At 41.3% G+C, this 19160-nt stretch overlaps 1 protein-coding gene across 1 annotated transcript in view; it reads left to right on the top strand.

The window, feature by feature from the left end:
- Nucleotides 1-19160, top strand: part of cacna2d3a (calcium channel, voltage-dependent, alpha 2/delta subunit 3a) — a 168976-nt gene that overhangs the window by 72193 nt on the left and 77623 nt on the right. The window contains exons 6-11 of the mRNA XM_036532642.1: nt 3849-3980; nt 4720-4780; nt 4895-5045; nt 9102-9176; nt 13674-13763; nt 18333-18446. Of these exons, the coding sequence (XP_036388535.1) occupies nt 3849-3980; nt 4720-4780; nt 4895-5045; nt 9102-9176; nt 13674-13763; nt 18333-18446 (623 nt within the window). The remainder of the gene's footprint in view (nt 1-3848; nt 3981-4719; nt 4781-4894; nt 5046-9101; nt 9177-13673; nt 13764-18332; nt 18447-19160) is intronic.

Here is a 19160-nt window from a genome sequence, read left to right as displayed (position 1 = left end):
CCAAACTCCACTTTATAATATCTTCTTTGTCTGATAACCATTTGCTGGAGATTTCCAAGTGAATCCTTTTAAGATCACAAGCTGCTTGGTGTCCCAAATTTAGCCTGCACAGCACATCATTTTTTGGAACATTGATGGGGTTCATCTGTACTCTACCATAGACTTGAAAATGCAAAGTGACAGAAGATCAGCAAGTAAATCTGACTCGCTATAGCACCCAGTGCTGTCATCCTGGGGCATGCTGGGAGAAGCTGCTGCCTGTCGTGTTCTGCCCTGTCACGGTGTGTCACAGCCCCTTGGGCACTGGTTCTGCCTAATGCCTCTGTCTCTAATAGTTTCGGATTGACTGTTTGAAAGCGTTCCTTAAAAAGGAGCCATTCTGACAAAAAAATTCAAAGCCATTAATTTAACTTATCAGGGTGGAATTTGATACCCTCCAGCAAATCTTTCTGGAATAATTTTGCTGGAATAAAGTTCAGCATTTCTTGTACAGCTTGTCTGGTCTAGGAGAGGATGGGCCTGCCAGCACCATTTAACTCTTCTTAACGCTCGTCTTTCACAATTAGTTTATCTGAGTTTATGGATTGGGTATGCCTTTGTGCATTGATTCCGATTACATCTACAATCTATGTGTGTGTGTGTTGTGGAGAAGGGGGAGGTGTTGAAGAATTACCATAGTAATTGTTGTGCTGTGAGCAAATGAGAGAATGGGGAAACACAAGGCACTTTCAGGTGTCCCAGGCAAGCATGCTCAATCAATACTGGTCAGCATTCCCAAATCTGATTGATATCTGATCGTTCTTCAGGGGCACATGAAATCGCCTGGTAATGCCTTTTTTTTAATCAGTCACGGATTGGAAGCGGAGACTGAGATTTTCCATTTACTTGTGTCCTTATCCATTACCACCTTCCACACCTTCCAAGCTTATCAGCCAAAATTAAGGCAGAGATTGCGTTTCCTCCTGTCGTATCTCAAGGATTTGTTGCGCTTTCTGGTTCACGGAGGAAGAAAATGATGAAACGTTTGAGAGAGACCCCTCATTTGTCTTATTTGTGTCCTGTAGAATTCAACTTGACCATCTATGATTGAATGTGTAGAACACCACCCTCTTGCCCTACCACACATGCACACTCACTTTTTGTAATTACACATTACTGAAACAGTAATGACTGTGCAATGTCAATATCACAACACGTTGTTATACCAGTAATGTTATGTCACTTGCATTCTGTTTCACTAAGAGTTCCACCTCTCCTGACCTTCACCCTAGCCATAACCCAGTGTCATTTAGCTAATTGCACCAGCATGGCCTTATGCAGCGGTTACATTGTACTCACATGTCGTCACACAGTACATATTCACATAATGGTAGTATTTACAGTTTGCTTCCCCACACGTGTGATGTGATTTGGTGCTGATGGACAGCGCAGGAGATGCATTGTGATAGCTTCAGTGGAAACAGAGGCGCGCTGGCGAGAAAGTGCTGAGCGCGTTCCTGAAGGTGCTCCCCTGAAGGATCTCGGTTGTCAGTCTCCTCAGGCCCACATCAGAGATGATGGGCTGTGACAGTGGGCTGGATGAGAGGAGAATTTGTTCAGACAGGAGCCCGTTCCACCTGTGTGTGGTTGACATGTGCAGGGCTGCGTCCAGAGGGAGGTGGAGTTTTACTCTGATCGTAGAAGGGCACTGCATTTTTTAACAGAAACTCTGCATTGTGCCAAAGTTGTATTTAGTGCAAGACAAGATCTGAGCAGTTCTGGAACATTGTGAGAGTGGGATGGAAAAAAACTTGATAACCCACATGTTTTTGTCTTAAGATCGCTTTACATAAAAAAGCACATGATGATTATTTTGAAAAGACTGAGTTTTAAAAGGATAGTATTGTTATGTTTTTTTTCCTGAAGTGCACAATACATGATACAAGGTGGCAACTGTGCAACTTTGTAACTTTGCCTGGAACAAACTTTATGTGACTTATATAGTTTCTTTTTTTTATACTTTTTTTCTCAGCATCAAACAAACAGATCTTTATTGCATGATGAAATATTTGAATTCCCAAACAAGCCAGTAATCAGACAATCATATTCTATATGACACCTTTCAATGTGTCAAATGTATCTGAATGTATCAGACAACCATGCGGTCAGGATCACGCAAAGGGGCTGCACTGCGGCTAATATCTCTGAAAATAGATAATCCTGGCTAGACGGCCCTCTTGGAGGGGTTGATAGTGTGCTTTGACCGAATGATATTCATAGCTCCTTTAACTGGGAAATTGAAAAAAGCCCACCTAATCTAAAATGGATGTGCTTCATCACATTTCAATATCCTCTTTGGGAGACTCTAGACGCCCAGATCTTTTTCTTTTATTTTTCTGGCCTTATGGAACTTTTGATTATTATCTGCAAGTGTCACAGTACTCAGAAGAGAGGTTTGCATTTTGGAATTGTGGATAATGTGTGCTGTAGGTTTGCTCATTTCTCAGCTGTCTTCATGGCAAGTAACTATGGAGCAAAATGGAGGTTTGCTTGTTCCTCAAGTTGAAATACCTTTGTGTGTCTGAGCTCTGAACAATAACACACTTTTACTGAGACAGCCACTTCCTTCCACAAAATTCATAAATGGTAACTAATGGTAGCTATTTGTTGTTAATTTAATTTATTTTATAAACATATTGCATTTTTGTTTGATATTCTTCAATGTAGTGATCTATGAAAATTTGTGTGACCTCCTGATAGTTTAGAACTGATATTGAGTGTTTTATCCCAATTAAGTCAGTTATGTTGTACAATTTGTAGCTGCAGACCTGTTGCCAAGGGCTGAGTGTAGCTTAGCACAGTGGGAAACATGCGAGAATGATAAAATTGGCAGAGATGATATTACGGTTTGTAATTCTATCTGGAAATATGCACACTACTTCAGAGAAATTTAAGAAGGGAGAGAAAGCCAAGTGATTTGTGCCCACTGTCGTGGGATTACATTTCTGTCGTTTGCCAAGGATACAACCTCAAATCTAATAAAAGCACCTGAACTGTACACAGCAAAAAGTCTTTCTGTTAGAATAAATGCACTGTTAACTGTAATTGATAAGAAATACACATAAAGGAAATTTAACTGAGAAAACATTTGTTGGTAACTTGTTGTTAAGTGCTTTTTGATCTCATCAAGAATTTGATGAATGTTTTTTTTAGATATTTAGTGCTGCAAGACAGGCAATGGATGGTTTATTCCACAAGGACGATGTTCCAAGAGAACATCAGTCAATGCCTGAAATGCCCCACTTTGCAGATATACCATTTCAAAAGTGTATGCTGATATGCAGACCTCTTGTAACACTATTTTGAGATGTTAATGTGGTAGTATGATGTATGTGTGCTATAATTTCACATTACCATCTTAGTAATTTGGTTATGATCAGAGTATTATGGTGTAAGGACTATTGTAACACATTTATTTTTTACCTGATATATGTAATATATCTTAAGAAGGATGTAATGTATAAAAATGGTTCCTATCAAGTAATGCCCCTCATGGTGATTTTGAAGATTTGGCAGCATTTTATGTAACTGCTAATAGACTGTGTTCTTGTTTTCAAAAAACAGTGCTGTAATACTCTAATTCTCACTATACTAATGTTGGAGTATAAATCTATGAATGAAACCAATTTATACAGTTCAGCTTGTCAGGAGAATCAAATCATTCACACGCACACACACACACACACACACACACACATGCACACACACAGACACACGCCCCCTTCCACCCACACCCAATATTCTTCTTACTCAAACTTGTTTAATAATGTTTCATCAGGAATTTGTGTGTTCCTATTTCTATCTCACAGATTCTGCCATAGTCAATGGAGTGTACTGGTCAGAGGCGCTGAATAAGGTGTTTGTGGACAATTTTGAGCGAGACCCATCGCTGATATGGCAGTACTTTGGGAGTGCCAAGGGTTTCTTCAGGCAGTACCCAGGTGAGCATTCCGTTCTACTGCGTCAGGGAGGGGAAAAAAGGGAGCGACAGGCGAGGCTGATCTGAGCTCAGTGGAGCGATGGGACACAACTTGATTGTAATTAGCCGGCTGGAGCTGTCTCCCAGAGGCCATTTGAGAGACAAGCCGGGAGCTTTTGTCAGAGTGAGTGACAGGGAGACGAGCGGAGAAGACTAAGCACGGCCCAGTAGAGGCTCTTTGCTCTCCACAGAGTAGCTGCAGGGCCAGAGAGAAGGAAAGTGTTATAGAGCCATCATTGTAGCATTGTAGCATAAATGCCACCACCCTCCAGTTCAGTCAGGCGACTTTCCTTCCCGGTGGATTTGTGGCCATAGAGATTACTTTGAATACATTGTTGTATGTGTAGACTATGCATTACATTACTTCATTTAACAGATGCTCTTACCCAGAGCGACTTACAAATAAGCGCTGTATATTTCACATTTTTTACAATATACAACCCTGCTTAATATCAACAGAACACAAAGCACTCTTTTGTGTCATGCATGCTCTGCAACATAGTTTGTTGTTGGCAGTCTGGGTTTTGTTGTCATAGATGAACGGTTCTTCTCCAGGGACGTACGTAGTGAAAAATACATTAAGACACCTGTTTTACATTAAGGCACACCTAGTTTAACACGCTTCTCAGTTTGGATTCACTTGAAGGAGCATGCTCAGTTGTTATCAATTATTGTACAATTTCCGGTGTCATCACACCCAGGTATAAAGTGGCATCCAGACGAACACGGAGTCATCGCGTTCGACTGCAGGAATCGCAAGTGGTGAGGCTTTTTTTGTGTCTGCTGTCTGATTACAGTTTTTCAAAAATACTTGTTCCCTCAAAAATGTACATTTTTTTAGATTTTGATGATTTATTTTGGGACGGTGTTGCTCAGGTACATCCAGGCGGCCACCTCCCCGAAGGACGTGGTGATCCTGGTGGACGTCAGCGGGAGCATGAAGGGCCTGCGCCTGACCATTGCGCGGCAGACGGTGTCCTCCATCCTGGACACACTCGGAGACGACGACTTCTTCAACATAATTGCAGTGAGTGCTGTTTTGCTGCTTGCTTTATTTCTGTCTGGAGAATAGCCTTGTGTTTTTTTTTTCTATTTTTTTTTTTCCAGCGGTGGGGTTGCTGGCCTATAATTTTCCAACTCGATAACGTCAGCGTTTGTTTTCCTGCTGGGATTTTGGGGACGATAATAGCTTTCCTAAAGATTGACTTTGCAGAAAAGCCCCAGGAAGAAATTTGTTGTTGTGGGGGAAAAAAAATCTCTAAAGACCGGTTTTCACAGACAGAGCCCAATATAGGTGAAGATTGTTATTCTGTATCTGTTTATGAGCAGTGCATCCACTCGAATTGAGAGAGTTTCAAAAAGGATAATTTATTGCAATATTATGAATGATTTTAATTTCACTGGAAAAGGTGTGAAATTAAGTTCCGGAAAAGAGAGCACATAATAACCTAATCGTATATGTGTATTGTGGCTTTTGGTGTGCTATGTGTATTAATATTCATTGAAAAACACTGCAGTAACTTCTGGTACACATGTAATGCTATGTTGCTGTATTGGTAGGCCCTTGGGCAGCAAACCACGAGAACTAGAGCAGGTGAGAGGTGTCACCACTTCTTTAGAATGACACTCCCTCTTCAGAATGGTGCCACCCTTTCACAATGACCCCTTTCAAAATGGTGGTCCCTCTTCAGAACAGTGCCAGAAAGGCACCGCTTCTTCAGAATGGGATGGCTGCGAGCTGCAACAAGCACGAGACTGAAACAACAGATGATTCCTATGTCCAAGACACAGGCAATCTCAACTGCCACTTTCTGACAGAGTCTTCACTTTGTTTGAGTTTGTCTGACTCCACTTCACTGAGCTAGATCAATGCAAGTCTCAAGATAAGAAAAATATTACAGTGACTGGAATGATACTGGTCTAATCTCAAGAGATCATTGGCTGGGGATGATAGGTGGGTAGGGTTGGGGGCAATGTTGTGGGGGGGTGCTTATATTTATTTAAAAATTAAGTACTACCAGATAATTAGTACCAAAGACAATTAAGAATACAATGTGACATATCAGTAATAGGAATTTCTCAATGCTCAGTCATGGTGAATGACAGATTAATAAAGAAACAAACAGATACGCCTCTTTCAGCTCTGTGCTGCCTGATAGATGGGCATAACTCTTTAGCTTTTTAAGTGGTGGCATTCAGCAGTGATTGAGATCCTGGTATCATGAGTGAACATAACAGTGGTGAAAGAAAAGACGCCACCTTCCACTACCTCAGTGATCATGTATCTCACATGACATAATGCGCAAAGCATTCGTTGATGTAAAACTGTGTGAAACCATGGATGTAGTGGATGCATTAAATTAATTTAACAACTTCAACCAAGATAATAATTCTGTTCATTTAATGCATGGCTTCCAGCACTGTGCAAGAGGAGATTTCAGATTCCTGCGTTAAATAGAAGCGGCAGCCTGGCTTTTTCAGATAATATTGTTAATTTAATGCATGACTAGAAATTATGCTTCAAAGTAAATTAGAAAATGATGCCAATTTCCCAAGCCATACATTCTATCATAAACTCTCTCTAGATGATGGGAATGTATACTTTTATACTAGTGTGGACATACCATTTATGCTGTTAAAAATGTGTGTTCATAACAATAGTCTACAGTGATTATTCTCATCATGAGATTATACAGTAATATCTAGTATTTTCTTTTAAAATATGATATATTATACTGTCTGCCTTTTCCTTGTCTTTAATTCTTTCAATGCCCACCCCCTAGCACTGCCCAGATTATACTTGAGCCATCAAATAATCCAAAGGAGGCTAAAAGGCTGTCAGAGACATCTCCGGAAACCTTTGGTACATTTAGTTTTAACATCGTCAGACGGAGATTCGATAACAAAACTTTCAAAGCCCGGGGATAATCTAATCAAAAACGTTTTGCAATTCAAAGACCATTTAAGGACGCACTAATTCACTCTCTAAGTGAAGTCGCAGATATTGCTCTGGCGGCAATGACGGGGCCACCGAAGTGTGCGTGCCAGTTTAATAAAGCCGATCGGACAGCTGGGACAAAGGCTACAGTGCACAGGAGCTGTGACAGAGGAAGGACATCACCTGATGAGCTTCTGAAGGTCATCTCACTCCAAACGGAGCTGGAGCAAAGCTATATGTCCTCCTCTCCACAGACCCTTCTTCGGTCCCCCAGTCTTCGGCACACAATGCTTTACCTTTTAAGTCACTGGGGTGAGTGCGTTAGTACTAGCAGTCTAGTTTGAAAGAATGAAAGGAAAATTTACCCAATGCAGAGCATCTTCATCCTCCTCACATGCTGCCATATTTGATGAGTAATTCACACATCTGACAGCACATGTCCAGTAGAGGGGATTGGGTGAAAAGTGACAGCTCTAGTACCAATAGGCCATCTTCATTACAAAGGCAAGAGTATTTTGAGGATTTTTTTTCTTTTGAGATTTGACATTTCCATTGGCACAATTTGAGTATTAATTTGCCCATAAGGTTGCACTATTGTGAGTTAACACATTAATTCACTCACATGAATGTGTTTCAATTCAAGCCCTTGATTCTTGCTAGATCTTGTTAGGTTACTGTATGTCATTTTTATCCAAGCTGTACTTGAGCCTGTAATATATGCAATGTGAAAGTGGGTTGCTATGTACCATTGGTGTGTGCTTAATCCCATATTAATCCCACCATACTTGGCTGTTGTTGTATATAGCTGTGGGTATGGGTATGTGGTGCAGCTGTGGGTATAGCTCAGGCACTGACTCCATCCAGTAAAGAAGAATAGGAAGGATGGGCACAGTGAGTGGTGGATGCAATATGAGTCCTGTCAAGACAATGTCAATGAGAGCACTTTAAGAGCAATCATATTCAGGCCATCACCTAAACTGGAGCTCCTCCACCTTGCAGCAGTAGTGAGGCCTTAGTGTATATGCCCTCCTCCCAGATACTTACACGTTTAGTCATTTACACTTAACTCACCAATATCTTCACTGACCCAATTTACCATAGTTGTCTACTTGTCAGAACTGGAGAGCCTTCTGGCTGGGATGTTTCTGGGACCAGGTTTCAGGCATATTGCTATATTGTGGCATAACAAAAACAGGATTGAGTAGTCTTGCTAGACTTCTACTAGACGGGCATAGACATTTGATTGAGCAGAAGGGTGTCAAACATTTAGTGTCCTTTTGTTTTGCCAGGTATTTAACCACCCATTCACTCTCATGGAAGCTGCTGCTCCTTTCTGCAAACACATCATTTCATTTGCTCTCTATGTACTGCTGATTTGGGATGAGATTAAATTGAGGGTGAAACACACGGTTGAGGGTGAACCTTTGGTGTACTGTTGGTGTATGAGAATTTTAGGTAGTGTAGATTAGTGTAGATTAACTCACTTGGAAAATCCATAATGATCACAGCGCACATAGTAAACCAGGAGGTAAGGTTATGAATTAAAATCAACCTCTCCTCTGCATGCATAATAATTACAAAGTGTTCCAAACTTTTGAATTTCTTTGTTTACATAAATAACAAACAGCTTTATAAGGGAAAAAAAATCATAATTCTAGAGTGCAGTACATGAAATCCCATGCTTTGTGACTATAAAATTGGATTTGATTGGATTCTTTTAGGCTTCTTATGTGTTGTAGTAGTGTTTTGTTGTAAGCTTTGTGTTATTGGTGTTTGCCTTGTACATTTTTTGTATTGCATTGTTCTACAAATTGCAAAATGTAAGATGCTATGGATATGGATAAATGCTAAATTAATTATGATTATCTCTACTTTTCGTACTACTACTGCCGTTTTTACTATGCATGACAATACTACTGAAGTAAACACTACTGCTGCTAATAGCTACTTGTGCTGTTGATATTGCCAATAGTTAGGACTACTGACGTTATTACAACTACTACTGTTAGTATTACTTACTGATACTCCTGTTAAGATGGCCAATGTTACAAATACTAATGCTAATAGTGCTGCTACTAATAAGGACAGGTTAGTGTCCTTTGTCTCTTCTGCTGTTCACACACCTCCTCATGTTTGTTTTCACAGTACAATGAAGAGCTGCACTATGTGGAGCCGTGTCTGAACGGGACGCTCGTCCAAGCTGACGTAACCAACAAAGATGTGAGTTGAACAGTGTTCCTTTTTGGACTAGTCATTTCTTCAAAGTGTTTGTTGTTTTCTCATTACTTGTCTATGTGTTTTTTTTTGTGAGACTCAAGTCAGTGTGAGGCTAGGTGGGGCCAAATAAACAACATATCCCAGAATGCCTTGAGGGTAGACAAAATGCCCCTGCCAGTCAGATGACCAGGCCAAGTCTATGTGGCTGTATACTCACATGTAGCCATTTTTCATTAAGATTGTCTATCAGATAGACCTCCAGAGGTCTCTGCAGGAGGGGAAAATCTGCTGATTTCTTTTTAAGGATTGTAATTATGCAAAGTAGAACTCCTGTTTATAAACCCCCTGCTATTTATGACTCTGTATTCTGAGGGCTTTTTGTTAAATTTCTTTCTCCATTTTGCAGAGCCTGCTAAGCTGATAGGCAGCTAACAACTGCTGGTACAAATTCTGTTTGCTGTTAATGTGGGATTGTAGTATTTGTATGAAAAATTGACCTAAACGTTTCAACTATCCACTTGCTTCACACAGTCATTTTAGCTGAATATATTATAGCTTTATGAGAGGTAGTCAAATCTGAGGCTCTCTGCAGGGGTGGCCACGCCTGCAGTGCACAGCCTTATACACACCAACATTTTACAAGTAGTTATTTAGAGAAAGGAGGAGAGAGATTTCTCTGCGTTAGGAGGAGTGGAATGCAAATGCATTGAAACAGACATTTAAACATTTCAGTTTAGAAACTGAATGCTAAACAGATGGAGCTTGTGAAGACCTTGGGGCATGGTCAGCCTGTGCGCTGTAGACTGGTGGCTCACAACTTTATTTCAAGCAGGGCCATGTTGCATGTTGTCATCAGAGGGCACCTAATGCTTTGCCAAGCCTTGAGTCCTCCTTACAAATGACTGTAATCGTACAAGCTATATCTCCTATTCACACCACCTGACCTGTCAAATTGTACATAAATGATAAAAAGCTGATAACAGCTTTGTTATATAATTTCTATATAATGTGTTTTTTTGCAATGCAGTGAAGTAATAAGGGGTTTCATAAGGATAAACATAAAGATAACAGGGAAAAGTGAAAAATAACATACTGTATTTAGGAATTTACATCTTCAAAACTTATTTATTGAAAATTTGAATTTAAGAGTTACTTATCTTATTTTAAGCCTTTCCATTAAAGTAAGTGTTGTCAAATATATTTGCAGCACAGCTTGTATTGTCATGAGGCAAAGCAGCAAGGGAGTCTTCAGTTTTTCATTCAGAGGAATTTTATGTGTGAACCGTTGAAGGGAATATGTCATTCTTGGGAACTTGAATCTGACTCACACACACACATGCACACATAGGGTCCATACATGCATATGCTGCACATACACAAACAAATACATACGCACTTTTGATTTGTGTGCAAAAATGTTCCAGTAAAAGTAAATTCACTTTTATTTAGTACAGCCAGGGCAGTTTCTTTCCTTCAGGTGGGAAATGGTTTGACTTGACATCCCATTGTTTGTTATTACAGGCGTACTTTTGGTGTAAGTGCTCCTGTGATTGGGTAACGGGATCAACGTGGCAGTACAGCAGATGGAGAGTTATTACTCTTATGACACTTGACCACAGTTATCAGAGGGAAGCGATTGTGGGAACAGCTACAGAAATGTGTCATCTACCCCACTGTTTCATTCTGAGTGGTTATTTGGAACAGTGCAAGTAGAAAACGATGTCATTTCTAGTGCTAATGTGTTTCACATCTGATCTCTGAAGTATGTGTAAGAATTACTGGAGGAAAGTTAGTCTGCACTTTAGTAAACCGTCCCTTCCTACACAAGAGGCTATAGTAAATGACACATCTCAGGTGGACACCTGCTGAACATATCTTTTCACTGGAATCTTTCTACTCCAAGAAATCAATGGAACTCTGATTAGTTAAATTGGTATGTGTCCATTCTGCTTACTAGGTGTGCTGTCCAAAGTTGCACAGGGCGGATGCTGGGAGTCCATTAGATTATGGGGGTGGAAAACCCTCACTTTCCACCAGCAGGGGCTTGTAAGATCAGAGCATGCCTGAGGGAAAGGTAACAAAAGAGTGCCCATGGGGGGGTGGGTGGGGGTCGGCTACAAAGGAGTAAGGAGAGGCAGCAGGTGCTTGCGTCGCTGAGTAAGACCTGAACGCATTCACCCAGAGCAAATCCCTAATTGTCAAAAGTGCTTTTTAACAAGGGTAGACTGAATGGCTCCTTACTCCCCTCTGTCTGGTTATTTGCTTGTGCTTCCTCTTTTCACTCTTTCCCACTTTTATTTCCAAGGCAATGTGCCTCACTTACCTGGGGCAGGTAATGAGCCCTTTGATGGAGTCGGCCATGCTGTTTTCAGTGCTGGACTGAATGAATTTTCGACAGTGCTCAATTTGAAAAAAACACCACCCCTAAGTAAATTCTGAAATAAAATAAAAAAGCAGAATCCCACAGTGCAGTTACGGAGGAAAGGAACGAGGCGTGTTTTGCATGACGCTGTGTCTGAAACAGCTCCACCTACAGGTGACAGTACATCGCCTCGCTTATCAGGAGCAGATGCCGGGTTCCTCTGAGGCTCAGAGTTGCTTCGCTCCTGCTTATCTGTGTGCTGAGATAGGAAGCGCATTATAATATGTTTGCTCCCTCCCCCTAAGGTTAGCATTGCAGTTGGCTGATAGTGGGACACGTCATCACTCCCCACTCGCAGACACGTCTCAGATACTTCATTAAAGTGGGAGCATAATGCCAGCGTAAGAAGAAATAAAAAAATAAATAAATAAAATTGTCAAGTGTGGAAAAAAAGATTTGTTTTCAACTCTCCTCCATCAGTAATAGCTTGGTGATATGAAAGTTCAAAAGTGGTTTCTATTTGAGATTGATTGCACACTTATTTCAGTCAGAGGTATTGAAAGCAATACATATATTTCTGCTGGAGACTGTTAGAAGGGCCATTTGTGACAAGTGGCGTGAGCAGCAGAGATTGGTGCCGGCATCTATATGCTAACAGACCTGTGTCTGGAATCACCTCGGGAGAGAATGGAAACTTCTAAACAGCTTGACTGCTGTCATCACGGAGAACTCAGAGTTTGACTCCTGCTTTGCCACACAACTGCAGTGGGAGGCTTTCTGCCTTTTTCCGTATTGAAAACGAGACAGACCAGACATTCAGAAACAATAGGAATTGTGTCGAGTGAGAAAAAAGGGGCTGTTGCCTGGGGACCTTTTATATTTCTCTTGCTGAGTGCAGAGGGGGATGTTTGGCTATCCCAGTGTGTCCTGAGGCGGTGAGGCGTTGTGGAGGGCTGCGCTCTCAGGACTTCAGTGGGCTGCTGTGGGCCTGACTGATGCATTCTGGGCAGAGTGAAATATCAGCCTTCCTTGTACCAGGCCACACTCACGCACCCTGCACGCACACACACACAGCCGCATGGCAAGAGCAGCCTGCCGATTGAATCAGGTCTTCCCCGGAGGCAACAACTCGTGTACCAAGCGATTAACCTTTTCCTCCAAGACATCAAAGGGGTCACTTTTCTGTAGCTGGCAGAGCTAGCATTGTGAAGTCATTGACTTCAGCTGGCAGGGGAAAAAATATGCAGCTTGCATTTTTACAGGAACTGGGGGTCAGAAAAGTAGACACTGTGTGTCCGTGTGTGTGGGTGGGTCTGTTCTCAGTATGTGCTCACTACTAAAACAAAAAGACTTTTTTTATCATCATGAGTGAAGAAGGACAGAACAGAGATTGGATTGTAATGCCTTGTGTTTCTGCATCAGGGAGTGTTTGTGACACGCTTCAGACTGACAAGCGCCAAATTGAAACACTTTCAACAGGTTAATAGGCAGTCAAAAAAAGTAATAGAAAATGCCCACAGATATTTTAATTATAGAGGGTGAACGTTATAGACTCAGACGGGCTGTCTTTCTGCAGATGTTGGAAGCAAGAGCGAATGGTAAGACTGGGAGGTTTATTTAGATAAAGGCTGTTTCTGTTTTGCCTCTTGGCGATTCTAAATAATGAGCCGCACGGACGAGACCTACTGGGTCACCATGAACATTAAACTACATTAATTGCTTTAGAAAGCCGGCCTGCGTGGGTGCAGAAATGCATATGCTTGAAAAATGCCTCAAGTATGAATTGTCTTTAGCTCAAGTCGCTGGCACAATTGGAATGCAAAACAGACTTGCACTGGTAATCTTCTGCGAACTATCGTCATTTCAGCTAGTGGCTTTGAATTCATTCCGACATTTTTAACATCCATTCCTGGCTGACTTTAATGAGATTGTTTGTGAGAACCACTAATGCAATTATCTTTTTTTCGGTTTGTCAACCTATGAGCATTTTATGGAATTTTCAGTCATTTGGGGTAGCAGGTACGTGTGTGTGTGTGTCTGTGTCCATGGTAGTTTAGAACCGTGGGTAGTGCATATATTAATTTGTTACATTTTTGTGCTTGTAAGAGTTTGTTCACCCCCTTTTTTCCCTTTTTTAGCATTTCCGAGAACATCTGGACAAGCTATTCGCTAAAGGAATCGGAATGCTGGATATTGCGTTAACAGAGGCTTTTTCACTTCTCAAAGATGTAAGTCTGAAAAGGTCTTGTTTTCAAGTACGGAACAACGCTCCATCTGTTTACCTAAAAGTTGGAAAGTTTCCCTCCTTCAAAGCTGAAATACTGACTAACCTATACATGGACTCCTCTGCAATTAATGTTACATGTTAATGTTCTCTACATCAGTGAATAATGTACTTGATGGTCTGAATGATATGATCTACAAATTAAGCGATACAGCAGAGTTCTCTGTCACACTGCCTTAATTAAGCTCTGAAACCTCTATCTCCTTGGATGACTGTAACGTCAAGCAAAAGGGAAATTGCCATCACGGGAGTGGACTCAGCTAATTGTGCTTTTTTCTGGAGATGCTTGTCTGTGTTATTAAGCTAGAGGAAGTCACTCACTGCCCAGGCCCAGAGCACAAGGTACTGTGGGGAGGATTCTGCACTGTCAGACACAAGCTGTTACAGCTCAAGTCATTGAATCAATCAAATGTTATTTTGTACCGCTCCCTATTCACTTTGGAAAGGGCAGAGCGCTTAGTAGAAGTAGCCACCGAAAAATGATTGCAAGATGATAACATGGGTGACTGATGAATACTGTGATGAAAATGAAGTTTTACAGAGAGAGAGAGAGATAGAGAGAGAAAAAGAGTGGTAGACAGATCAATAAATAGATGGATAGAGACATAGATGCGTAGATAGATGGTAAATCATAACTATTAGATAAAAACTTCAACAACTTTTAGCAATATTTATCATTGTTATTAACTTAACAGTGAACTCTTAATGATTATGACAATGAAAGTACTTCTAAGTACTTCTAAACTAAGTAATAGCTCAGTAATTGGCTAGTACTAATACTGACAATAGGTACTATTAACTGTTATTACTATCCAGTTACTTAGTTACTGCTTTCTTATTAATGCTGTGTGAAGTAAAGTTCAAACCAATTCTCATTGCAAAAAAGTATGCGCCCTTACAAACTCAGATATACATACAAGATCAGTCTGCTTCCTAGCTCTCAAGGTTGGCTACACATTTGTCCTATGTTCTCCTTTTCAGTTGGGTTAAAGAGGGAAATGTTTATGAATAAATGTAAATGTAAAATTAAAAGACACATCGTGACAGCTCGTGTCTAACAATCACCAACCCGTAAGGTTCTAGCTATCAATTTCAAATAGATTTGAAATTCGAAATCAATTGCATAATCAATTACAAATGTGACATGGCTTTGATCAGACATTTCAAAAAGGTTGAATTAGACCACTCAGATCCAGTTTAAGGTAAAGGTTTGGGTTGTAGCTTGTGTGCATTTAAATAGTGCAGATAGGTCCATGTGGACCATTTATTGACTGATTGAACTGTCTAACAGACACTAAAGCAGAGATGCGTGAGTCTGAAACGACCAAATAAATCAATCTCTTTGATCATGTGATGGAATTTTGTAAAGGGGCAATGATAGCAGATGCAGGATGAGGCGGCGCAGGGGGGAGAGCATTGAGAGAAGCCACAATGTCGAAAAGGTTCAGTGAGCACTGTGAAACAATTACAGTCACATTATATATCTGTCTGTTTCCAGGTTAGTTTGCGTGCCACATGGAAATATGAATGCGCTGGTTAATTAAAGCGTTGTGTAATTAATACCTTAATCAGGAGACACATGTTGACGCTGAATTAACAAGCTTAATTCATGACCCGGTCCAGTGACTGGATAATACACAGATTACACCCACACATTTTTCCTTTGCCATTCAGCTGCGCTGTGACCCCCCACTACACACACACATCCACATACACGCGAACACAAACACAACAGCTCCCTATCCATTTGCCCCCACCGTGACCTCCTGTTTTAATAGCCCCCCCACACACACCTCTTCCCACCTCCCTGCACCCCCCCCACCAACCTTCAGCAAAGTGGCTTCCCATGCTCCCCCATGCAATGCAGCAAGTCCCCACAGACCCTGCCATTCCCCGGCTGGTCCACAGGGCCACTGCAGCTCTGCTGACATTCACATCTCGTGTCTGTCATTCCTTGGGAGGGGTGTGAGTGTGAGGGTGACGTCCCTCTTCCCCGTCTGCTGTGCCGTGGGGGAGCCGTCAGCATGCCAATCCTGATGCTGAACCACAGGTTGCAATGTTTTTAATGACAAAACTGGGCCTGGGGATGTAGACAGAGATAGCAGAGGTGGTGGAAGAGGAAGGGGGCTGGATGTGCCTTGTAGGCTTAAATTCTCCCTGGAGGGGCAAGGTTTTTTGCATCAGTGTGGCTAAACCCAACATTGACAGAGCCATGGTTTGGTTCTGTGTCATGAGGCCAGAGGGGTAAAACGGTTGTGACATCATGCTGCCAACAAAGCGTTCAGAGTCGTTCATTTGTCAGAATTCTGCAGTGAAAATAGCAACAGTTCAACACTGATATACAAATTCAATATTGAATTTGATTATGTTTAACTGTAGTTACTTTTGTACAGTGTTCCATATTGTTTAAGTCTTCACAATTACATTTACATTTATTCATTTGGCAGACACTTTTATCCAAAGCGACAAGTGAGGTAGAATACAACACAAGCAAAAAACTATAAGGTGTCAACAATATTAGAAGCTCTGCATGACCAGGTTTCAATGGCCAGACAAGGTACCAGCTAGCTGGTAGAGCTGATGAGTGCGTTAAACCATTAGATTACATTTTTTCTTTACATTTCTTTATTTTTTATTTTATAGTTTAGTAGGATAACGTTTTGTTTTATGAACAGTGGAATGTAATTGTTACAGCATGTGTTCAGACTGTCGATGACTCAAAGTACTACTTTGACTGAAAATAAATGAAAGAAGCCCCTCCCCCCAAACTTTGAAAGTGATAATTGAGCATTCAGCTCGCCTCACTATGACCCCTTCCATGCTTCCATTCAAAAGGCATTGAAGCAAGCATGTGCAACATATATACATTTGTATACAGCCAACCACTACTTTGCACTACAAGTCCCACAGTGCACTGCAGGGGAGCCAGATGCTGAGACGTTACGTTACTGGAATTTAGCAGACGCTCTTACCCAGAGTGACTTACATCAGTTGCAATGTTATCCATTTATACAGCTGGATATTTGTACCTTGCCCAAGGGTACAACAGCAGTGCCCCAGCGGGGAATCAAACTGGCAACCTTTTGGTCACAAGCCGTACTCCTTAACCACTTAACCTTAACCTTAACCGCTACACTGGGGCCCCCGTTAGGCATAGTATCTATAACTAAGTATAGCCATAGTATAGCTATATATCCATTACTAAACAGTTAACTGGCTAAAAAATACCCATAGGGGAATTTCGCAATGCAAAATTCATGATCTACCTGGCTAAACTTTGTAAATATTTTTGAAAGCTCCACGGTTGCCTTGGCTATTTGTGTAAATGGGTGTGTATGAAGTCAGATCAGATATTGTCCATTTTTGATGGCAATGCTATGTAAATTTCTTGACACTATGTGGATAAACATTCATAGGATGCCATTTTGTTGCTTTATACTGGAATGCTCTAGTAAATCATTGTGCTGTGTGTGTGATGTATCAAAGGAAATCACATGCAGTATACTGTATTTATAGCAGAGGACAATTTGTAAATTAACCAGCATTTGTACAGTGTAGCAGTTAATATGTACTTTGCTGCTTTCTGCCACAAGTTACTGTGCTTTTTTGTGATGAGAGGCATACATTTCTAAATGAATCTTGATGTGTGAGAGTACAAAGTACACATTATAAAAAATTGAATTACCTGATCTGTTTGGAAACTTTATTAGTTACACAGTCACATAGCTTCTGTCCATTAATTGCTCGTGCATTTTTCCATTTACATGTTACTGTGACATTTGACATACACTGTTGCAAAAGCTCCTGCATTAATTAGCGATCGCTGCTGATCTAAATAATGACTTTCGGCTTGGTGTTTGGAAATGGCTTTGATTGTTGTTTCTCTTTGCGGGCAACAGCGTATGCAGCAGATTTGCAGGAGATAACGCTTGAAAACAGTTTGCGTTCGAACCCTTGTTGTTACAGGTCAACAAATCAGTTAATTACTATAATGCATCTCGGGAGATAAGCTTAATATATACTGTAGTTTTATTCAAAATGAGTTATCTCCAGCCCCACCCCCCCACCAATTCCAGTGTGGTGGAAATTTTACATAATGAAATTTTACATAATTTTACATAACACTCGCATCCCTTAAATGTGCTTTAATGGTCTCAGTGATTAGAGGGCTTCAGAGAATTAAATATGTGCTAAAAATGCGCTTGACTTGTTAAGTCAGTGGGAGTTAGCATCGGTAATTAATGGCTTCAGTTTAAATTGACTGGAGGGGTTGGGTGTAACTGGCATTTGAAGTAATGTTGGTATTTCGATTTTGTTGCCATTGTCACTGTTGTTTTCAACAGAAACACTGTGTATCTTCATTATTTTTATTTGAAACCACACATATGTATACCTGCTGCAGAAACAGGCAGAAAATATTTTTATGAAGTATAAAGTGAAGGAACAAAAGCTCTTCAGTAATTCTTTGTGTGTGTGTGTGTGTGTGTGTGTGCACGTGTTCTTTGTTTCACAGTTCAATCAAACAGGGCGAGGGAGCGTCTGCAGTCAGGCCATTATGTTGATCACAGATGGTGCCGTGGACACGTACGATGCTGTTTTCGAGAAGTACAACTGGCCCGACAGAAAGGTGAGTTTCCCCTCTCCTCCCCCCACCATCCCCCTGGAGAAAGCCTTTTAACGGATCAGCGCCGCGACCCAAACTTGGCAGCTCCAGTCAGGTGTCTCCGCAGCGCTCTGCGACCTTCACAGGGGGACGGCCTGCCTCCGCTGAGACCCAATATGGTGCTAATGTTTGCTTGGCCAGCTGAAGGCCATGATGGCTCCTGACATGCACAGAATCTGCAGGGCGCACCGCTGCGCTGCTCTGCCCCTCATTACATGGTGCAGACCTCTCCTCCCAAGTTTGCTAGCCATGAACTTATTGTATCAAGCGTTCCTCTGACAGCTGTCAGCAGTTAACAACTTCAAGTAGGTTTACAACTAAAAAAAGTGTCTCTCAAGATTTTAGTTCCAATTTTTTTTTGTTTGTAGAAAAGATATCACTTTCTGCACATTTCACTTGCAGCGTAGCTGCTTTCTCAATGTAACCTTTTTAAATGTAGCCTCTTTCTAGTGCTCACTTCACAGCACTTCTTATCTATTAGAGTGGAGTTCTGCAGGATCTCTGCAGGAGTTCTCTAACCTACTTGTTAGTGTCCACTTTCACAGTCTCAGAAGCCGGTCCGTTCCAGTCTGTGCATGCCCCCTTCTGTAGTCCTTCGGCATTTCGGGATAGACAAACCCAAAGTCATGCCTATATAACAAATGCGCTTGGCAGTGCCAAATGCTGTCGGAGAATGCC

Source organism: Megalops cyprinoides, chromosome 7, assembly GCF_013368585.1.
Source record: "Megalops cyprinoides isolate fMegCyp1 chromosome 7, fMegCyp1.pri, whole genome shotgun sequence".
Lineage (NCBI taxonomy): Eukaryota > Metazoa > Chordata > Actinopteri > Elopiformes > Megalopidae > Megalops > Megalops cyprinoides.
This window is presented reverse-complemented; position numbering and strand designations above follow the sequence as displayed.